Genomic DNA, 23,999 nt, shown 5'->3' with positions numbered 1-23,999 from the left:
CAAACACCGATCTGAATTGTAGTCTGGGCTTTCTCCGCAGCTCCACAAAAAAACACTCGGATATTTTAACATATCTTACCTTTACCAAAAATTGTACTTTTAATACTATATTCGTCCATTTTGCGATTTCAATATGATTCTGATGGAGTGCAGCCCTTATTTACCAACCTGTATTTGTATTTAAACTGAAATAATCCGTGTTAAATCCCTTCTTCTTCGTGCAGGACATGAGGACGTGCATTGAGAGCTTCACCCGGCGGCCAGACCACCATTCGGGGGACAGCAGCGTTGTGTGTCTGCTCTCACACGGGGTGGAGGGGGCGATATACGGTACAGACGGACAACTCCTACAGGTGAGTGTGGAGGAAATTCTTAAGAGAAACTGATAAATGGTTCATGGACAAAGTTTGTCTTTTGTTATATTTAATAAAGTAATAAAGAAAGTCAATATACAAGTGACATCGATCTCAAATGCAGGAACAGAGCTACTTCACCCTCAGAGGACAGAGAAGTTCTGATCACACTATATAGTCGAGAGAAAAGCCAACTGGTCCCACCCTTAAAGTCTCTTAGGCATCATCTAAACATCCCCACCATTACACCATAAAACCCCCTCGTCCTTAACCATTTGCAAATCCCCCTTTCACACTTCCTTTGCCCTTCTTGAAATGTTAACCCTTAACATATGTCTCTGTTAAACTCATACAAGACTAACAATACAATTCAACGGAGTAAAAGGCAATCAGAGTACAAGGCTACATGTTTTAAATCAGTGGTTCTCAACTGGTTGGGCCTCGGGACCCACTTTTTACTTGGTCAATATATCGCGACACAACATTTTGAAGCACTCAAATCTATTCAACAAAAAATCGTGCTGTAATATATCCGCTTTTCAGCATACAATATTAATCAAAGTGAAGTACAGTGCATATATCCCTTATATCCCTTCACAGAACTAAAGAAGGTTTAATGAGATGATGGAATCAAAGCTGAACTGTATAAAAAGGCACGCATGCTGAAAACCCAACCCCAGCAGGGGGTCTGGGGGGATTCTCCCCCAGGAGATTTTTAGAAATACTAACATAAACTATGCATTCTGGTACACTGAGAAGAAAATAAATAAATCTATTACTACCCGACATATTAATAATATGTTATGCCATTGTTTGTTTTTCACTTTGTTCTGACATCTTGCTGCGAGAAGAGTAAAGAGGAGATAGTCTTGTGACTTACTTTGAATTGTGGGTAAGGGTAGATAGCCCCCATTGTTCTGTGACCTGTCAGTCATCAGACCGCGGGTCATATTTCATTATGTGTTCATTTCTATCTGAAGTTGTACCCATGGATGTATAAAGAAGAGTTCTACCGCAAAGTTATTCTCCGTGGGGACTTCCGAAAACAATCTTGATTCTGATTGGCCAGAAGACTCGGAAAAAACATCAGCAAAGATATTTTATTGAGAAGATGATCACTATGTGACAGAAGTTTTCAAAACCGTTTATGGTCTCCGGTACTTCCAGTCCAACGCCGACTGCATGCACAGCGTTAGAAAATCGGGCCTTCAAAATAAAAGTTTGACTTTTTCCCCCCAAAAAAAGAAAAGATTAAAAAAAAAAATCTTCACTCACACATCCGCGACCCACTCGAAACGGGTCCGCGACCCACCAGTTGAGAACCACTGTTTTAAACGATGATATGATAATTTGACACCACAGTGAGTTCCTTAGTTTATGTATGCAATGTTTTGATTGCTTACTGTTGTCAGATATTTAATTGTGTCCCTTGTTGACTTTCAGCTGGACTGGGTGTTTGAGTCCTTTGACAACGCGCACTGTCCGCTGCTACAGAACAAACCCAAGATGTTTTTTATTCAGGCCTGCAGAGGAGGTAAGGCTCTTATTATGATACGGTACACCCTCTCTATCGTCATTCATTATTGACATACAATCTAATATATGTCACGATATATAGTTAAACTTATATTGAAGGGCCAGGGTGTCACTCAGTTCTTCAAAAACATCTGCACTACTTCAAAATCGCTTCAGCATCGCAATGTTCACAGTCTCAAAAGACACCTGGCAGGGTGTGAAAGAAAGCATATTAACCCATACATGTCACGATGAAGCGTTTTTGCCGCGGTGGAAAACATGTTCAGTGACTCACTTATAGAGGGGTCTGTCTGACTGAACATCAAGTACTACTTCTTGCATTCACAGTTTGTTTCTAGTGAGTGAAATGTGCTGCACACTGAACTACACATTGTAATCATCAGTGATACGTTTTAACAAACGATCAAAGCCAGTCCTCAAACGTAAAGTGAGAGCTTCGATGATCACAAAAAACACCCAAAAGGAAGATTTGGTAGCAACACATATCAGTTTAATGGAAATGCAAGAAGGATTTTGACTAAAAACGGATACTTTGTCCTCATTCCTGTATTTTTTCATTCAATAGTTATTGCATCAAACATAAATTGGAATCTAAGTTATTTCCAATATGGTGCAGCCTTACGGCCCGTCGACACAGCGGCGTGCGTTGACGCTTGGTGGTGGGCGTATCTGAAGCTTGGGGATTTTTTGCGACCAACAACCAATCACATGAATCTCCCGCCCCGACATACAAAGCAATAGCAATGTTAAAACGAAGTAAACTGGATATATAATCCCCAAACAGGGGAAACCCTACCAGTTTCACCCACTGTCTCTGCCTCGCTCCTCCGGTTTGTATCCCGGTAGATGAACAGAGACTGATCGTTCAGCACCGGGTGATTCACGACCGCTATAATGAATTTTCCCTCCATTTTTTGGAATATGAGGAAATGACCTGCGTCGTCTCTCCCAGCATACACGTGGTTTGACTGGCTAGCGCTTGTACTGGCAGATTTGCATAAACAGGATTTCATTGGCTGACGCTTCTGCCGAGGCGCCAAAAGTTGAAGCAACGCCAGCAATGCTCCACGTCGCTTCCCAAAATGCAGTTGCACTAATCTATGAACCGAATGAGAAGTCCTTTATTCATCCCATAGTGGGGAAATGGGCCTTGCTAAAGGAAAAGGACGGTGCAGATAAAAGACAAATACAAGAGTAGTATTAAATAAAAACACACATTAGATGGCGCTGTTTTGTCTTGTGCGTTCATTCAGTTTTTACACATATGTTTAAATATTGTTAATTTGTTATAATTGATGTAGTTTAGCGACGTATTGTTCTTTCTGTGTCTTTGTATGCACCACATATATCAAAATATGTAAACCTACTTGGTAATAAAACCGAAACAGTGAAGCACATGTTAATAAAAGAAAATCAATGAAGTAAAGATATGGATAATGGCGTATGTTAAGGCAACGTGTATCAGATTGGTTAGACGCCCTGCAATATAATCAGACGTTGTGCTGTCAGTGAGAGGACAGTTTCCAGGCTGTCCCTCAGCATGTCCAGATGTTGTCTCCTGTCGCCCTCCTGACCTCTGGGACAGGTGACGACGCACACATCTGTCCATCATCCACACATCTCCAGATGCTGAGCACAGTGTCCCAACACCAGAGTTCCCGTTAGAATATTTTTTCGCCGGTCAACATGTCCGTTAAAGGAATGGTCCACTCATTAGATAATTAATCAAAACTTCAGTATTTAGTGAAACGTTATGTTTAAACCATACCCTGAAGAGATCAGCGATATTCCCCGGTAAATAATGATTTTATAGCTCTTTTTTATCAAAACCTTTATATTCCGTCTGGCCGCCGCCATGTTTGCCATTTTCAGTAGTCACGTGATGGTCGTGACGTCATCCATGCGTTCACTTTGTCAACACACGGAAACATGGCTGAATATTTGAGTTCGGACTCGTCAGCAGAGGAAGAAGTTTTGATGTTTTATCAGTATGACAATACGACACCCTCTGTCCTTAGACCCTCACATCGTACAAGGAAAAACTTCCGAAGAAAACCTACAGTTTAAAGGGAACATGGGAGAAACCTCAGGGAGAGCAGCAGAGGAGGGATCCCTCTCCCAGGACGGACAGACGTGCAATAGATGCCGTGTGTAAATTGAAAAGATAATACATTTGCAACATAGGTAGTCCAAATGTTTGGAAATGCATGTGTGTATAATGGGAAGATGATATAAGATACTATATGTATGCATGTAGTACCACCCTTGCTAGCGATTCCCTCTCTAGTTTAGCATACTCAGCTTCATTGTCCCTGGCCATAGAATCACGATTTTATGGGGCCGGAAAAAACTGGGGGGAAATACACACTAGCCGGTACTACGCTATATGGAAAGGCCACCAAAAACTGTCCTGGCCTGGACGCTAAAGGACGTTAAAACGGGACTAGCCGCTGCAATGGAAATGCGCTCTAACATACCTTATTCTTACTGCGAGCACTACTTCTGCTCCTCCGTCGCTTCACACTTGCAGAGGGCGATTTCTCAACTGGCCGAACTGGTGTCCTGGTCGGTGATGACACCAGAAAGACCGATGGTACTGCATCTCCATTGAGTAATGGTTGTTCTTTAAATCCCATGTTATGTTTGATCATACTCTCAGAGTAGTCGTCCGGAAATGTGAAATGTTCGCTGCATACATGAGCCTGTAAATCTCTCGGTTCGGGCCGGCCACATTTCGCTAGCCACTGCCTCCGAATGTACTTCTTACGCTTACCTTTTGGCAACAGATGGAACCGAGCATTCCGTGGATTGTTCCTATCCGAATTATGGCAATATTTCGCGATACAGTGAGGCATATTTGAAGAGAGAAACTACAGTAAATAAAATGGAGATCAACGTGTCCTCGAAAACCAAACGTATGGTTTACGTCACGTCGGGGAAATGGCGGCGCCCACAGTGTTGATGTTATTTCGGTATATAATCAGTTTAAAATCACTGATAATGTCATCGGATTAAAAAAAAAAAAAGACTGGCAGAGACTGGTCTGTTTTATCGGATGATAATTATTTAAAAATGAGTGTCATGAGCATACCATTCCTTTAAGTTTAAATCTTCCGGACAAAATGAGAAAAGTGCGTGTCAAAGGTCTTCTTTGTTATTTATTGAGCTTTAAAAGAAATTGATATGATTCGATATTAAACAAACTAATTATAGTAGATCAACTACATTATTCAAAAGTGAACAGTAACTTACAATAACACGGGAATAATAAACGGAGCCTCTCCCTCTCCTGACAGCACGTCAGTATCATGCAGCTCGAGGATCAGTAATGAGTGACCCGACAGTAAAACTAAACATATCTATAACTAGTTACGGTAGTTTGAGAGGTAATTAAAATAGCTACGTGTGATATTCTAACCTGAAGTGTGTGTTTTGTTCCGCTCACCGCTGCATGTGGTTATGCAGAGCTGCGTGTCGACTCGTCAGCAGCAGCTGATCTCTCTCTCCCGTCAGATTAGACTTCACTCGCGTTTATGTCCATATCGATCAGATGCAGCTAGTTCTAGCTAATGATATGACTACCTGCTTATTAAAAGACACCTCAACAATAAGCGTCGCTATGCAACCGGGTGAGGCCGCAAAGTATAGCGCAGCATTATGCATTTGTTTACATGCCCACCGGAACCCCGAGGCATTACCAACAGATCAACGCACAATCAACCCATACAGGACATCTCTTTCTCCACATTACATGTTAGACCTTAGAGTTGACTCTTCTTGTCTGTCACATACTCTTCTGTCTGTCACATCAGTTGCGCAAATTGCGCAACTGATGTGGTATTGCGCTAAATGGAAATTATTTTGAACGGACACTTTGACCGGAGAGATTTAGATTTGCCGGTCTTAAGCATATTTTACCGGTCGTAGTCCGGTAATTACCGGCTAACGGGAACTCTGCCCAACACGTCATATAAATGTAGTCTTCAATAAATCGCAGGACAATAGTCAAGTCAAAGTCAACTTTATTGTCAATCTCAAAATATGTTTGTACACACAGAAAGATCAAAATACTGTTTCCTACAGGCCCGAGGTATAAAAAAAACTCACACATTAAAATGCAAGAACACTCAATAATTTACAAAAAGAAACACTAGCAGTGTGCTTGAAAAATATGTATATACAATCAACAGATACAATATGCACACATTAAGACTTAAATAAAAGCACAAAAATCAATATATTATAATTAGTGCTGTCAAAATTATCGCGTTAACGGCGGTAATTAATTTTTTGAATTAATTGCGTTATTTAACGCATTTAACGCATGTGCAGAATGGCCCGCCCCATACGTGCCACCAGTGGCAGCGCCAGGGTATGGCTGGGGTAGGCTACACCCATACCAAGAAATGGCTTAGCCCCACCATGAAACATGATGTTAAAGTAAGCAAAATAAAGTCTGCCAACTCGCGCGTAGTAAATTGCACAGACAGCAGTTAGTAAGATTGATTTCAGTAGCCACGGTTTTGAAAACTTTTGTCACGTAGTGATCGTCTTCTCAATAGAACATCTTTCATAACGGCGTGGTGTTGTTGCAGGAAGTCCCGACGGAGAATACTTTTGCTGTAGTACAGGGCAGAGCCATATAATAGTAATAATATGGCTCTGGTACAGGGCAGGGGTGCACATAACTGGTACGCAGGTTATGTGCGTAATCTGAAATGCGTACCGTCACTTGTGTCACAAAGCGCATTTGCGTACCGACGTACTTGTGAAGCTTTTCCAGAAGGCGGTTAGATCACCGGACGACAGAGTCGGTCTCCGTGTGCACAGACAGGGCTGCTGTTAACGTCCGTCTGTACAACGGAACTGTGCCAAAACTACGCCAACCGGCTGCGGAGGGAGACTCCCCCCCTCTCTGGAGAACTGCGCTAAAACAGCTGATCACAACGTTCACACTCTGTGGTCACGAAGTACTCCACTAGCGCCCCCCCCCCTCTGTCGACTTTCCTGAAGTACTCCCCCGTTGATAGAAATCAACACGTAATGAATTAAGACCCCACGGTTTGATGATTGATAGGTGTGTGGGTTGTCTTTCATTTTGACATGCAGAAAAACGTTATAATAAACATAGATACTGTATGTTAAATGGATATATCCGCCTGCTTTCATTTATCTTTCCATTCCCACAACAATATACATAAATAAATGGCATATTTTGGACATAGTTCGAATGGTGATTAATCTGATTAATTAATTTTTAAGCTGTGATTAATCTGATTAAAAATTGTAATCGTTTGACAGCCCTAATTATAATATATATCTATAACAATAGCTCAAATAAAAAAGTTTTAGGTGAATACAAAATGTTAATAAGTAAAAACTTTGTGTGCAGAGCAGATGGAAAATCTGTGTTTCTTTGAACAGCAATACAGATGGTTAACACAGACATGAAATCAACCCGACTTACAATAATACAGACAGTTTAAGATGCAGATCTATAAAATATATACAAGTTGTGTTCACTTTTGAAGGTATTAATAGGACTCAAAGTAACGTGTACAAGCAAGGTATCGAAAGGAGGTTATTTTAAACGATTTGATCCCTTCTTCCCCTTTCAGTGTACGGGATTACTTCAGTCGTTGTTATTGTTTTGTATTTGGTAAATATAAATAAAGTAAATTGACATGCCAATCAGTGGCGGTTATGGGGGGGGGCAACAGGGGCCAGTGCCCCCGTAACACTAACCAGGGACCCCCCTGTAGTCCCCCTCTAAAGAAAAGTTACAATATTACGATTTGTTGGAACTAAATCCAATCAGAGACGTGGATGTACAGTGCAGATCAAACTGTTCAATACCTTTTTATAAAAGCAAATTAATTTAATGAAATTGTCACTTACATTTACTAAAACAAATACTAATTACTGTATGTTATGTTTATTTTAAACGATTACTTTATACTGTCTTTTTAACCCGCTTTTATTGTGCCCCTCCCATGAAATGACTGGCCGCAGCCCCCCCAGTAAAATTGGTCTAGAATCGCCACTGATGCCAACAACAGCCATAAAATGGCTCCTACACCAAGTCTATAACAATAGCACAAATAAAAGGTTTTAGGTGAATTCAAAATGTTAAAAAGTAAGAATCTTGTGTTCCAGAGGAGATGGACTGTGGCGTGGAGCAGATTGACGGCCCGATGAGGACCTGCTCCCCCAGCTGTGAGCAGAGAGACGCTGGGAGGGAGGTGGATGCCTCCTCCAGGCAGAGGGGGGGGCTGGGGAGGATCAAACTGCCCCAGCGCTCTGACATGATCTGTGGCTACGCATCGCTTAAAGGTCAGAGCATTTGTAAGTCTGTCCCTTTTGATACTCTGGGCTGGATTCATAATAATAATAAAGCTTTATTTATATACAGGGTGTCCGCGGGGTCTTAAAAAGTATTAAAAGTTGATAAATCAATTTAGCGAAAATGAAGGCTATTAAAAAGTATTAAACGCATTTTCCAAGGTGTGACATTGTGTAGCTTGTTTTCTAAAAGTATATAAAGTGTCCAGAGAGGTTGTGTTCTACAGTCTGCCTGAATGTACTCATGGCGTAGGTGTGGCGTGTGATTCTGTGGAGTTTATTTATGGCATCCCGTTGGATTTGACGTAATCTGAAACGGACATCGCACGCTCACTGCTTGATAGCGCGAAGGTCCGTTTACGCCGGTTGTTAAACAACATCGTTATGGGGGAATGCAAGTCTGCGTCCAAGTGGTTGGAAGATAAGGAGGAAGGACACTCAATACTGTATATAGTCAATGTGAGGTAAAGTGTAACCGGTTAGAACTCCAAGTGGCGATGAGGTCTTCAAATGTATGGAAAAGGTCTTAAAACAGGTCTTACATTTGACTTCAGGATTCCTGCACATACCCTGTATATACTGTAGCACTTTTTCATCCAACACATGTGCTTTACAAAATGACACAACAAGAAATTCCCCTCAGATTATTTGTTAAGAGCTTTTAAAGGTACACGCAGCAACGTATAACATTTGATCAGGTTGATAGACACAAGGAGGTAAAATATTAAAAGATAATGATTTCTCTCCGACAGATAAGACACAAGACAACTGAGTCGATGCAACAATATACTGTTGTGTCATGACTCATGTCTGTTAGTCATCTGAGCTGCTGTGCAAAGAAACAGTGTTGTTATTTACCGAAGCAACATTTCAACCAGCAGTAACAAACCATGGTGTTGAATTTCTAGCAGTGAGGCGTGCAATCTGCACAGGTTCTGCTCCAAAACTAAACATGAGAGAATATGGGTGTTTTATGGGGAACGCCACTGATTTTCTTTTAGTCATTAAAGTCTGTTTAAATGTCTTGTGGAGTCCTACTTGTTACAATAGCATGCTACCAAGTCATAACACATAAAGGAAATATCAATATGTAACAACCCAACTACTACATGAAAAATATAAACATGAGTTACTATTTACATGAAAAAAGTGTGCAAAGTTTTTTTTTATTCAATTTAAATATGGGAACAATTGTATAAAGCCTTTTGTGACTTCGAAGACGCACTAAGACTCATAAATCGCCTTGAGTCAGGTTAGGTACAGAAGAATATAGGAAGGGCTGGGCCGCTCTCTAGAGGTGAGGAATGTTGCCTCATAAGTTAAGTCAAAGGTGGGGTAGGTAATTCACTTCAGAAACACTTTTTGTTATATTCCATGGGATGCTCTTAACATCCCGATAGCAATGAATATCTGAAGTGCTTTGACAATAAATACATACAAATAATTCATCATTGGAAGCCGTGGTTCTGTAAAAAGCACGACCAATCCTCTGAGCCGGCCCGGCTAAAGTAACTGGAGCCTACCTGCCTGTCAGCCTTCCATCGGGGCACAAACTTATCTCGTGCCCTCATTGGTCATGTGCGCGTTCGTGTGTGTTGGAGGAGGGGCTCTGTGAGGAAGTCTGAAGGAAGGGGCAGATTGTTTTCGGCTGCGTACTCGAGCTGGTTTCTCCATTCTTACCTTTAAGCTCTCCAAAAGATTTCATTTATTTTGTTACAGAAAGTGTTGGCAGCTCATTCGTTAAAACAGAAGCCTTAGATTGATTATAATAAGGGGGAAATATGAAGGGTACATTTCAATCTTGTTATACAAATAAGTTATTGGGCTTTTTTCTTATCAATATGTTAGAAAATGTTTTCAGCTTTAATTGACTGAATGTATTTGAACATTGGGCTTACTAACACATGAATACTACTGTGTAATATATGTTTAGATATATTTAAGAAGTACAATATAAGAGCACAAGTTTCATGTGTGGGCCATATTTAATTATACTTAGTCTGGACACCCCTGCCTTTGGTGAAATCAACATCTCTAGGGGTTAAACACTTAAAGCTATAAAATGACTACTAAGAAGAATGTGTGGAGTAAAACCTCAACTTTCAAAAAATCTGTACTTTGCGAGTCTGAAAGTGTAAGAGTAAGAACAAAGGAAGTGTGTCACAATGGTTTTAGTACATACACTTTCCCTTTATCTCTGCCTTCCTCTATTTCAGTCTAAGGGAGATTGAACTGTTGTTGTATAAGGTGTTTTTTGACTTGTGTAAATCCCAGACCCCACCGTCGTCTCTCTGCGTCTCCTCTCGGTACATTAACCCTCTATCGTGTGGTCTCTCCCCCCTGAAGGCACGGCAGCCATGAGGAACACGAAGAGAGGGTCGTGGTTCATTCAGGAGCTGAACTCCTCCCTGCGCCTCAACGCCAGAGACACTCACCTGGCAGACATCCTGGTGCAGGTGAGCAAACAGATCGCCTGCACTCACATATTTACATTTACATTGAACGTGGCATCGCATTAAATTCACAATGTCTAGTTATATCTTGAGTATATGTAGGTAGGTAGGTATATATATATATATATATAAAGACATTTCTACAGTAGAAGACCATTAACTTCATCCAGGTGACAATTCCCAGAATTGAACAATTACAAATGTGTGTTGTGAACAAATAACGATAATAAAAGCAATAATAAACTCAGACTAAATAAGTGTTTAATCTCCTACAACTTTAGTAATCCTGTATTTCTGATTTCTCCAGGTGAACGGGCGTATTAAGGAGCGGGAGGGGTACGCCCCCGGCACCCGCCACCACCGCTGCAAAGAGATGTCGGAGTTCACCAGCTCTTTGTGCAAAAACCTCTACTTTTTCCCCAAGTACCACCCGCAGTATTGACATGCAAATAACCACAACACACACACACACACACACACACACACACACACACGGAGCATTCCTAGCATTGAAGCCACTACAGTTCATTCCACTCCAATTACTGCCACACACTCGCACATTCCTCTGTTACAACTTCATTTATATTCTCCGTGTAAATCCATACACACACTCTCGTTAAAAAAAACCGGAAAGGGAAACAGAGCCAGCTTATGTTAATCCACATGTACTCGGAAATGTGCAATGTATGAGAACACAACTAACTCCTGTCTGTGTGTGTGTGTCTATGCCAGTTAGAGGGTTTAGTTGGTAATCCTTTTTTAGTTTTGTTTTCCTACTGCACAGCTACTTTGAGGAATCACTCTCTCTCCCTTTTTAAAAATGTATTTTCTACACAGGTCTATTTTTGTTGCTTTATTTTATACGAGATAGTTTTTATAAGGATGTTTAAGCCCGTCCTCTTAAATTTGTATATAATGTTTTATTGTAATTTCGTGTTTTTCGCGTAGTGACAGGCAGGGGGCAGCACATCGACTCTTTTTCCATCAATGTTATCCTTCATGATCTTTGTTGTCATGATTCCAGCTTTGATTTTTCGGTTGAAATAGGCTGAAGTGATGATTTACCAGTTTCTCTGTGTAGCAGAAACAAATCTGTTCTCACAGGTTTTCCCTTAAGAAGAGGGAACACCAAACAGGGCAGCTTCAAAACAAGACCTTGAAATGTTTCATTTATTTTTACGCTTTTGTTTGACGACGTTCAACCAGAAAAAAATCTGCTTTTTAATCCTAAATGTCCCCCACTGTATATTTCAGCGGTGTGTTACTGTAGATGTGTCAGGGTGGGGGCTGTGGTGCTACTTATGGGGTCTTCCTCCAACCGTGTGACCTTTACGCTGACTCCTAATAGTGTCTCTCCTTATGTGGGAGCTGCACTTGTTTTGACTGTAGCTCATAAAGTACGGATGTATTAGTCTTCCATTAACAATATGCAGTTTTTCTACCGCAGCCTGTGCCATGTGACGACGATCTTTAAGACAAATGTATGACCGTGGAGCTTTCAGAGAATATTGAATATGTTTGACAATCCATTCCTGAAGGCTGTGTGAGCATTGATGTTTCCCAGGAAAGCCCGGAAGTGTGTGTTACAACAGTGTTGTAGTAAAGGAAGAGTTGATATGGTCCAGGCAGTATTGATTGTTAATCATCTGTAAAGCTGTGTGTGAGGCGCTTGGGTTCAAGTTAACCCCGGTCTGGAAGGGGCTCATCTTTCTTATTTTGTTTTGTTTTCTGTAATAACCCAAACATCCGAGTGGTGTAAGAGGTTTACTCTGCTGCAGGGGGAGACTGTTTGAAGGTGGATGTTTGCTGCCAAAGCTCTGCTGTCGGTCCAAGAGATTTCATTTCTGTCCAAACCAATGACTGCCAAATGTTCCACACAATAAACGGGCCAATGATTTATAAACAGTGGTGTGTTTTTTTACAGCTGCATGAGCATTTGATGCTTTTCCTGTTGCTTTTGTTTCGTTTAAGCTGAAATCCAGCTGTGTGAGTGTGAGGCACAGATGATAAAGAGAACAGGAATCACAATAGAGACGAAAATACCCAGAAACCCAGGATCTTATGCATCCACTGCCTTTTCCTTAAACCCCGCCTCCTCCTAATTACCTAACGTCCAACCTCAGGGGGTGTTTCTCAATGGCGAGTAAAGCTGCTGCAGAGCCACTATTTCAAGCGTACTACGTCATCGAGTGCCGCCGAAGTACTGTTCCAATCTCCAGAATACTAGGAGAAATTTCGAGGCTGCACATGTGTAGACTTCGCGGTCTTAAAATCCCCACAATGCTTTGCGCACGGACCAATTTCCCCAAATCTGTGGCGGAAAATGTAAGGCGGGGCCTCTCATATGACGCACACCTGCACACTTGCTAGCCTGTTCCACTCTTTGTTTTCCGAATGCCAGGAAGGATTCTTGCCTCGCTTCTGAAGCAAGATGCTCCACAGACATGTGCTACCAAGCAAGCATACTCGCAATTGAGAAACACCCTCAGTTTAGTGAAATGCCATAGAGCGGTGCAGTGAGGACGAACTTGTGTTGGCCGACCCGGAAGTGAGCATCGCAAGGGGTCCCTTGACAAAAAGCCAACAGGATTTTACCATTAGTTTTCGGAATATTGCAGGAAATAAACTGGTTTAGAAAACGTTCACATTTGTTCAGCAGCATAATCTCTACATATTAACACCAATTTATGATTTTTAATTTGTAAGCGTAAAATGCAAACTTCAGAAGCAAAAAGCTAACATTATGCTACAAAGGAAATGAATCATGGTCACATGACTTAACGTTATCACGGCTAAGCTAAAGGCAGATAATGTTTGGTGTGATGACGTTAGGCCGTCTCATTTAGTCACTTGCCGTATTTAAGACATGTAAAAAGCCTCAGACTGATGTGTCTTATGTCGTAAAACTAAATGGGAAAATCTCGTAAACTTGTGCTAACCACAGATTTTATTTCATGCTGCTACCCACAAAAAAACCTTGACTTTTAGAACAGGTAAAATGCTAACATATTTCTGGGTTTCAGGACTCCTGCACCACTCTATGGAGGAGGGAACATACATCTGAATGCAATGTCTCTTTTCCAATGTAAGTCGATCGTAAAAAGTATTTTTGGGCCCAAATGGAGTCACATCGCTGACACAGAAGATTCGGCCTCTACGAAACCTTGCTTCTCTGCGCGGGTCCCTTCCTGGGGGCTCGTTGTGATGTCCCTGTATATGAATACCCTCCCGTGCTTGTGGCTGTGTTTGTGTGTGTTGCCCTCGCTGATCTCAGGTGTAGAATAACCCGCTCGCCTCCACTCTGCTGCGCTCAGGTCTCTCCGTGTTTTCACTGGGAACGCTCACAGTGATAATATCCTGAGTGTATCAGATAGAGGCCCGGCCAGCTGTCCACAGTCATTCTCCCCTTACACACACACACACACACACACACACACACACACACACACACACACACACACACACACACACACACACACACACACACACACACACACACACAGTCAGAGTAACACATTTCTCGCTGGCCTCCGTGTAGCTGTGAGATTAGGCTGTTATGCGCTGGCGTGTGGAACCACAAAGAGGGGCGGTGTGTGTGTGTGTGTGTGTGTGTGTGTGTGTGTGTGTGTGTGTGTGTGTGTGTGTGTGTGTGTGTGTGTGTGTGTGTGTGTGTGTGTGTGTGTGTGTGTGTGTGTGTGTGTGTGTGTGTGTGTGTGTGTGTGTGTGTGTGTGTGTTTAATGGCCGCCAGGCTCATCAGCCGAGGGAAACCGGAGGACGTGTTTAGATGAACTTGTCAGTGGGATGTTGTCTCATACAAGGGGCTTCATACACTTGGTTGATTATTGGATAATTGGCTTTTTTGGTTTTAGTCAATTAACATTTGATCAATCAGAATAATTAGGTTTTGTCGCTCCATTTTTTGAATAATATAGAAATATGTGTATTGACATACAACTTACAACTATGCACATTGCACTACAGGTATTGACAACAGTAAATATGCAAAATGTGCCTAGTATAATATATAACATGTAACAACTTTACAATTAACAGTAAAAATATACATATCCGCAGTGGAAATATATACTGTATATCATTCCAAGATATATGCAGAATAAGTTAGAATACATTAAATAATAATAATAAATTGTATTTATATAGCGCTTTTCTCGTACCCAAAGAAGCTTAAATAGACCAACATATACATTATACAACGTGCAAAGTACTTGCAATGAGGAAGTGTTAGTAAAAATATTGCTCACTTGTTCAGGCTTACTAAAAGGGATAAACAATGTGTAGTACAGTTAAAGAAACCAAAGCGTTGATTACCCTACAAGCCGGAGTAAGAATATGTTTTAAAACAAGACCTAAAGTGCTACAATAAATACAACTGAAAATGTGTTTACTTAAATAAATACAGTGGTGTATTAATATCCAAACAGATATTAATTGATATATTAGTCGATTAGTAATGTAATCATGCGTTAAAGCTCTATGACCTACACTACAGTATGTCGGTGAAACGTGAGCATTTCTCTGGGAAACACAGGATATAAAGTGCAGGTGCTTCTGCATGTTTCTTTTTGCAGTTTTACAGAAGTGTCTTTGAAGCCAACTCAACAGATCCGTCTGCATGTGAGTCGACTCAGAGGTCCGGCCTTCACATGGCTGAGCGCCCGTCCTGTAGCTGCTGCAGAGGTTAGGCAACACAGAGATCACTTTACGGAGCTCTGCAGGGGGTCCTGGAGCACTTTGGGCTGTGTTTCACTGTGGGGGGATTTATTCAAGGTGCAAGGCTTTTATTGGTCATGCGTGCATAGCTGCAGTGTAGACGTATCAATAGCCGCGTTCACACTGCGGTACTTTCCCCACAAAGGTTCATGCGAACTCTTTAGTTCGCATGAACTAAATTCAGATCGCGTTCACACCAGAAAAAGTCCCTGAGGGTGGATTAGGCAAATTAAGCCGCTGACGTCATTTCTTCTTCTTCTGCTTTTGGGTTTACTGGCAGGCCGCAAACCACTTCACGGCGTATACTGCCGCCCAAAGTCCCCGGCCGGAAGTCCCCGGAGTTGGGGAAGGCTTCAGTAGAAGCTGCTGGGAGTCCCAGCAGCTTCTACTGAAGCCTTCCGAGTAAATCGCCAGAACGCCGACACCTCCTCATCTCCACCGCTCCCATGTTTTATTTTGTGTTGCCATAAATTAGTCTCTCTGCGTTTCTGCGCTGGGCTAATGCTAATGATGCTAATGCGAGGATAATAAAATGGCGGCTTCACAACACTTTTTGGGAGTTTTACGGGGCGTGGTTTGCAATTCGCCCAGCCAATCAGAAATATAGCTCTTTTCTCAAAAAAGAGCCGCTCGAAAGTCCCTGCTCTCTAGCAGGGACTTTCGAGGGGGTAAAAACATAGACATATAAAGAGTAGACGCCGCATCGACCGCAACTGCCTATTGGCGCTGACGAGCCGTGGGGCCGCCATCTTGGACCGGTCACCCGCTCCACTCAGTGTAATCTGTCTGGCAGGCGCAATGAAGTGTCAGCGCATTTTATCAGTCATAACTCGCTGAATACAAAACTGATTTTCACGGGGGGGGGGGGTTCTGCAAACGTCATATATGTAGGCATGATACCGGACACATGATTCGGCGTATTTTAATATTCATAGTAGGCTTAACAGCAATAGAATATTCTGGTATTTGATAGCCTATGTTATGTATGATAGGTATTTTGCAAAAGACACACGATATATAATATATACACACACACACATAAAAAAACACTAATGGTCTATATATGATAGAGAAGCAGATTGTGTAGGCCTATACTCAGCTATTTTAATAAGTTGAAAAATGAAGAAACAATAATACATTATACATAGAAGTTATATATCAGTAAAAATGAATATCTATGTCATAAAAAATGAAAATGTACTTCTACATCTATATAAAAAATGTAAATGTTCAAGTTAAACACAAGAACATGACACCACCCCGCCCAAACCATATTTACACAAAGTTGCTCATGACACCCGAATGCCCCGTGCATGCGGCTCCTCCAAAGCATGACTGAGAACCTCTTTCTCATATCTTTGTCTTTGGGAAACCATCAAAATAAAAACGGGAGATTTGAGAGTCAACACAAAAACATTTTAAGAAGGAGGTCAAGCTTATTTTCTTCCTTCTTCTTCCTAGATAGATTAGATTAGATTTTAGATTTAGATTAGGACCCTTTGTGTTTCAGGTGACAAAGACTTCGTCAGGTAATATGCAATGGGAGCCTTCCAATGTCCGTGTAGGCCAACCACCATGAACACCAGAGCCTCAGTAGCATCATCGGTTTCATTGTTTCCATCACCCATGTCGACAAAACCAGACATTGACTGGTTATGTGGATTATATTGCACATGTTTTCTGATGGCCATGGCATCCAACATGAGTGAAACACATCCATATTTAGCCTGGTCGTCCTGGCATCTTCTCTCCAGCATATCCAGCATCATCTTGTTCAGACCAGGCTTGCCATCCACCGAACACAGCCACCTGTAAACAAATTGAGAAGTAGCTATTTAACGTACTTGCAACCGTAATTTCCAAAAATGAAATTGAACAACATTAAGACTACCTTTTTTTTTTAGTCTCTCTGAGGTATTTGTATGCCTTTGGACCATGTAGATGGAGTGTGAGGGCACATTCTCTGTGGTCCTTGGAGTACTCATGGCCCTGCTTTGCCTTCAAGTCTATTTGAAGATCTGAAATTGTATGAGAAAAAATTAATAAGTCCCCTTCATATAATAACAAAGGAGTTTAATAAAGAGTGTAAGAGTAAGATGTACATGAATTTCAAAGTGCTAATTTCATCTTACCTGAGTAGAAATCAAGCCTCTTTGAGTTCTTCATTAATGAGGTTCTTTTCCCTCAAATCCCCCAAAAGACTCCTCACTGTGGTCTCTGCCCTCTTTTCTCTAGCCATGGCATTCTTCCTCTCTCGCTCGAGACTCTCCACTCTTGCTAAAGCTTCATTGAGTCTGGCCTTAAGAGCAGTAGGAGAAGCAGGCGAGACATCGCTATGATCCTAGAAAGAGGGATGAACATGGTTTGAGTGATGTTTCACTTCACACACAACACTTTGACACAACTAGAGTATGGCCCACATTATTTCTTATAGTCATCACCTGTCAAAGCCACTGCCAGCATCATGTGTGTGTGTGTGTGTGTGTGTGTGTGTGTGTGTGTGTGTGTGTGTGTGTGTGTGTGTGTGTGTGTGTGTGTGTGTGTGTGTGTGTGTGTGTGTGTGTGTGTGTGTGTGTGTGTGTGTGTGTGTGTGTGTGTGTCAGGAATGCATGTTCAACATGTCTTCAATTGTGTGTGTATGGGTTTATTTGTGAGTGTGTTTAATATGAGTGGCAGCAAACAAGAGAGAATTTACTTTGTCTAGGACCATTATGATATGATGTTGAAAATAGAAATACTCACATCATTAGGCTGAGGTTGTGAATGTGAGGTTGAAGCTTCTGGGTCGTCCTGAGGGGCCACAGACAGGCTCTCTTCAGCTTTTCTGGAAGGAGACGTAGTCCTGCCCTTTTCCGGCTAAAATGAACACACACACACACACACACACACACACACACACACACACACACACACACACACACACACACACACACACACACACACACACACACGTCACCCTGCCCTGTTATTGATAATAGAATATTTACATTTATGAATGCTAATAACCGTATGATGATACACCTACTCTTTGGAGGTGAACCGGGAAGCTGAAGATGGAGGGAATAACACCATCTCTGAGTCGGACAATCTGTCCTGTCAAACTCGTCCTGCTTACAATGCTCACTGCAAATCACGGATGACTCGCTTGCAGTGAACCCTTCCCTCCTCAAAGCAACTTCCCACTTCTTTCTCATATCTTTGTCTTTGGGAAACCTTCAAAATAAAAACGGGAGATTTGAGAGTCAACACAAAAACATTTTAAGAAGGAGGTCAAGCTTATTTTCTTCCTTCTTCTTCCTAGATAGATTAGATTTTACTGTATTCATCCCACAACGGGGACATTCACTTGTTACAGCAGCGATTTATAAAGTCTCAGTTGGCCATGAACATAATGTTTGCTGGCTACGATTTCGCTGGCGGACATCAATACAGTACAATAATATTATATTTACAAAATACAACCAATTATAATGTTGAATCTTACTTGTGAAAAGTAATCCCCCGACCCCTGTTCGCAATCGTCCGCCGATTTGCACAGCAATATGCTGCACAGTGCTCTGGCATCTTGAAACCTCTGCTGTCTATGGGTAGAATATCTGTAGGATGACCGGTCCAAGATGGCGGCCGTATTTCTTGCGCCCCAGCAGCCAATGCGGCGTCTACTCTTTATATGTCTATGGGTAAAAAGGTTCGCATGAACTACTTTTAGTACCGGCTCTTTTTGGTGTGAACGCGATCATGAACTAAGTTCGCATGAACCTTTGTGGGAAAATTGGGAATCTTAACTCACAGGCTCCTCCTACAGTGCAACACAATAAAATAGTGCATGTAAATACAAATAGAATAGAAATAGTGCAAGTAGAGTCTATATACAAGTAATTGGAATATAATATATTCGATACATAATTTGTGATGAATGTTGGATGTTCTTTCAAAAGTGCAGGTGTTTGTCTGATGGCCTGTGGGATGGCATTCTGTCTCCTCTAAAGAGAGCTACTGTAGCGTGTGAGTGTTTTGGGAACTGCCTTGCATCATTGGCTGATTAGGTGTGTGCTGTCACGGGGGGGGGGTCGTGTGCACCTTCCTGCTCACGTTGCAGGGGCAGCCCTATGGGGGGTGCCCTGTCCAAACAAGAGCAGTCCATCCCACACACACACACACACCTAATGACCGGCTGGCAGGGAGGGTGCTGCTAAGGGCAACAAGTTGTGTGTGTGTGTGTGTGTGTGTGTGTGTGTGTGTGTGTGTGTGTGTGTGTGTGTGTGTGTGTGTGTGTGTGTGTGTGTGTGTGTGTGTGTGTGTGTGTGTGTGTGTGTGTGTGTGTGTGTGTGTGTGTGTGTGTGTGTGTGTGTGTGTGTGTTATTAGGTGTCTGCAGTTCTAATAAAGGCAAGCTCTGCGTCCTTCACTGCCTCGTCAGATGGCTTTGCTGTGCTGTGTCCGCCAGTCTGAGTTCTGACCGTGTGTGTGTGTCTGTCAGTGTGACTTCTGACCGCGTGTGTGTCTGTCACTGTCAGTGTGATTTCTGACCGTGTGTGTGTGTTTCCGTCAGTCTGCAGTGGATGGCTCGCAGCCTCTGGATCACCTGGAGTCTTTGGGAAGGACGCCATCTGAGTTTTTTGGACTTTCTCCAGTTGAGAATGAGTTTATGGGAGAGTGAGAAACTTTAGAAGATGTTTATTTGACTTGGTGTAAAGTGTGTGGGTATAAGTATATAGATATAGGAGAAAGAGAGAGTGTCATTGGAAATGCTGGGGTGTCCAGCGAGGTTATTTTTGGACCAGTGACAGCGTGTCAATGGCTGCAGATGCGTCGCAAAGGAAGGCTCTGAGATACCAGCAGACCCTGGTAAGTCTTTCCTAAATCTTCCTCTACCTGTTGGCTTGTTTTCAAATGTACTTTCTTCCCCTCTTATGTCATGCCTTTCCACCTGCTTCTCCCCCATCTTTCCATCTCCCAACCTGTCACTTCTCACCATCCCTTCAATGCTGCTCTTGTCTTTCCTCCCGTTTCTTTTCAAAACTTTTCTTCCACTTGACTTTTGTTGTTGTCTGCATGCTGCATCCCTTTTCTTCTAGCAGCATTGCTGTTTTACTTTCACTCTACTCAATGCATACACTCCTCTTTGAAATCAATACATCTCCACCATCTTCCTCCTCTTATACAATCTGCAACTTAATGTCAAGTTCATCTGAGCAGCCTTCAAACACATGTGCACCCTCCCACGCTATGACAGTGATAAACCCTCATCTCTGCAGGACTCAGCAATCCCCGGATGATATACGTCTCTGTGTGACCCTGTCTATCCTCTTCCATCTGTACGCCTCCTCCTCGAGCTGCAGCCTTGTAAAGTCATCGCTGTTTTTCATGTGTTGGTGGATATAAATACCGATATACAGGAAACCTGAGCAGACAGGTTAGATGTACGTGTTGAAGTGAAGTCATGTCACTATATCCCCCGCTTCATCTGTTTAAATGCTCACCCAGAGTGACGGCCATTCCTCCCAGGAGCATCGTGTCGGCCATCCACTCGTATTTATTTATCTAATAACACCTGCTCTATGGACCTGAAGCATTGTATTGTTTGCAGCAATCGATTTGAAGCATTGTTTCTTGTTTTTAAGGGCAATTCCTGCAGAGTTTAATGTGAATTGTAAGAGAGAATGACAGATTGGAGAAGCTGTGTGTTGATGTATTAGAGCGGCCTGACAAAGCGTTCCTCTTTCTCTTCATGGGACGACAGACCATAAACAAATATCTAACTCCCGTGAGGAGGTCAGATTCAAATCGGAAAACTCAAATAATCCCACTAGGCTTAATGTCCCTCTGAGAAATTGTGTTCAGTGTTTGTGTTTGAGACGGAAAGGAAACAAGAAAGCCTTAAAGAATATTTGAAATGTATTTATTGAGCAGCTGGCGGATGTTGCTGATAATGTATACTTGTATTTGTTGTCCTACTAACTCAGTAATAATATACAGGGACTAGAAAACAAAGTTGGAAGCCAGAAAGCACAAGACAAGACAGCCCAGCGTATTTCATCCAATTATATCATTTTTGGTGAAATACGTTAAATCTTATGGCAAAATAACTACACGCTTTATGATAAATACATTTCAAAATGTCCAAAAAAACGAATAAAAAAATGAAATCTCAAGGTAAGAATTTAACAAAGGCGTGTACAGGTGTTAAAAAAAGATTATAACATGAAAGAAAATGTAAAAGGAAAGTCACACAATGTCATCAAATGTATATATACAAATGACAAAACAATTGACTATATCCCTATATAAAGATTTAAAGATCAAATTAAAGAAGATTAAAGTAAAAAAAATAATTCTAGAGATGCAAAATTATGTGATCTTGAATAAAATATCCCTGAGGTTCAATCTGAAGCTGGATACATCTCCTCAGCCTGATGTGGCGGTGTTGCAACAGGCATCATGTGTTTAGTGTTCCCGGTATGTGTGAAGGTCAAAGGTCACATTGGGTCAGGCGTTTAAGATTTCAACTCATAATTAGTGAGGAGCTGCTTCACACTGAAATACGGCCTGCGAAAGCTCAGCTTTAATTAACATTATACAGTGCGGGGTGCAGAGTTCCCGTTAGCCGGTAATTACCGGACTACGACCGGTAAAATATGCTGAAGACCGGCAAATCTAAATCTCTCTGGTCAAAGTGTCCGTTCAAAATAATTTCCATTTAGCGCAATACCACATCAGTTGCGCAATTTGCGCCATTTATGTGACAGACAAAAGAGTATGTGACAGACAAGAATAGTCCATTCTAACGTCTAACACGTAATGTGGAGAAAGAGATGTCCTGTATGGGTTGATTGTGCGTTGATCTGTTGGTAATGCCTCGGGGTTCCGGTGGGCATGTAAACAAATGCATAATGCTGCGCTATACTTTGCGGCCTCACCCAGTTGCATAGCGACGCTTATTGTTGAGGTGTCTTTTAATAAGCAGGTAGTCCTATCATTAGCTATAACTAGCTGGATCTGATCGATATGGACATAAACGCGTGTGAAGTCTAATCTGACGGGAGAGAGAGATCAGCTGCTGCTGACGAGTCGACACGCAGCTCTGCATGATCACATGCAGCGGTGAGCGGACAAAACACACACACGTCAGGTTAGAATATCACACGTAGCTATTTTAATTACCTCTCAAACTACCTAAACTAGTTATAGATATGTTTAGTTCAACCTGATCTCACCAGAATGCGTGACTCCACCACGACTCCTTAACACCACAATGCGTGGTGGACTCACGAACTTTGTTACATTTGCGTGTCGGCACCACGCAAACAACCCCAATGTAAAGTGAACGAGGCTCCTTTGTCGTGGTGCACACACGCATTTCTACAACGTCCCGCAGTGAGCTTTTATTCTATACAACGTTTTTAAAATCTACTTTATAGCGTGTAGTAACTCACGGGAGGCTTCTTTTATTTTATTTGTATTCATAATAATTTAAATTTTTCGTCAGAATGTAAAGATTACATTAGTTTACGAATTTGTGTTCTCAAAAAACAGTGCATTGTGTGTAATGCAACTGTGATTTTTATTAAATTAGTTAGTGTGTAAGGAAGGCCAGAGCTTCAGCTGTGTCAAATAGATTGTTCCCTTCAGTTAACGTTATTTAAAAGATAATGATCATGTCCCCTGTATTGTATTACGAGCGTCCATTCCCATTGGATAACGGAGAATTTTACACCCGGAAGTAAGTAGCCTATTCTCCTTCCTGTCGATTGATTTTACAGTGATATCTGCACTACTCATCGACTAAAAAACAACAAATTGTCCTTGTTAATTACACAACATTGATTGGTTTGAATTGTGTACAATGCTTTTGTATTTTCCCCCTTCGATTCGGAGAAACAAATATTTTTTCGGAGTTTTAGGACGGCAGAAGACACTACACTACCCAGAATCCTCAGCTATCGTTTGGGACTACACCATGTGCTTTGCTTGACAAACCCCGTGATCAGTCCTCAACCTCTGTGATTGGATGCGCGACGTTTACACAGAGCGTCCAAAAGGACTTTGAAATGGAATGAAACCCATCGACGGCACACTATTCAAAACAGGAATCGAACGTGTCCTACCCCCCTCCCCCCCTTAACAGTGCTACGCAATAAAACAGATGCACAGAAAAAATAGTGAAATAGTGCAATAAGAGTCTATATACAAGTGATTGGAATATGATATATTAGATACATAATTTCTAAGTAGCAGCCAGATGAATGTTATTTCTAAATTCAGGTGTTTAAAGGAATGGTCCACTCATTAGATAATTAATCAAAACTTCAGTATTTAGTGAAACGTTATGTTTAAACCATACCCTGAAGAAATCAGCGATATTCCCCGGTAAATAATGATTTTATAGCTCTTTTTTATCAAGACCTGTATATTCCGTCTGGCCGCCGCCATGTTTGCCATTTTCAGTAGTCACGTGATGGTCGTGACGTCATCCATGCGTTCACTTTGTCAACACACGGAAACATGGTGGAGTATTTCAGTTCGGACTCGTCAGCAGAGGAACAAGTTTTGACCAATGTGAAGAGATTGGATGGGGGAATTCA

At 41.8% G+C, this 23,999-nt stretch overlaps 1 protein-coding gene and 1 long non-coding RNA gene across 4 annotated transcripts in view; one reads left to right on the top strand and one right to left on the bottom strand.

Moving 5' to 3' along the window:
* Nucleotides 1-12,587, top strand: part of casp2 (caspase 2, apoptosis-related cysteine peptidase) — a 21,799-nt gene extending 9,212 nt beyond the window's left edge. For 2 of the 3 annotated variants that reach the window (XM_034080208.1, XM_034080206.1), the window contains 5 exons: nucleotides 225-353; nucleotides 1,797-1,887; nucleotides 8,046-8,234; nucleotides 10,578-10,687; nucleotides 10,992-12,587. In XM_034080208.1, coding sequence (XP_033936099.1) covers nucleotides 225-353; nucleotides 1,797-1,887; nucleotides 8,046-8,234; nucleotides 10,578-10,687; nucleotides 10,992-11,126 — 654 coding nt within the window. In that variant the 3' untranslated portion in view covers nucleotides 11,127-12,587. The remainder of the gene's footprint in view (nucleotides 1-224; nucleotides 354-1,796; nucleotides 1,888-8,045; nucleotides 8,235-10,577; nucleotides 10,688-10,991) is intronic. The other variant, XM_071202788.1, reaches the window with a different exon arrangement.
* A 4,278-nt stretch (nucleotides 12,588-16,865) lies between these two features.
* Nucleotides 16,866-18,988, bottom strand: LOC139433680 (uncharacterized). The gene is made up of 6 exons (XR_011643071.1): nucleotides 18,901-18,988; nucleotides 18,442-18,629; nucleotides 18,159-18,258; nucleotides 17,549-17,757; nucleotides 17,308-17,434; nucleotides 16,866-17,225 (listed from the first exon to the last, which is right to left on the bottom strand). It is a non-coding gene; the product is annotated as an uncharacterized lncRNA (long non-coding RNA).
* Nucleotides 18,989-23,999: the final 5,011 nt, after the last annotated feature.

The sequence above is a fragment of the Pseudochaenichthys georgianus genome, unplaced genomic scaffold, assembly GCF_902827115.2.
Source record: "Pseudochaenichthys georgianus unplaced genomic scaffold, fPseGeo1.2 scaffold_947_arrow_ctg1, whole genome shotgun sequence".
In the NCBI taxonomy this organism is placed as follows: Eukaryota; Metazoa; Chordata; class Actinopteri; order Perciformes; family Channichthyidae; genus Pseudochaenichthys; species Pseudochaenichthys georgianus.
The sequence above is the reverse complement of the archived record's forward strand: the minus strand, read 5'-3'. Positions and strand labels throughout refer to the sequence as shown.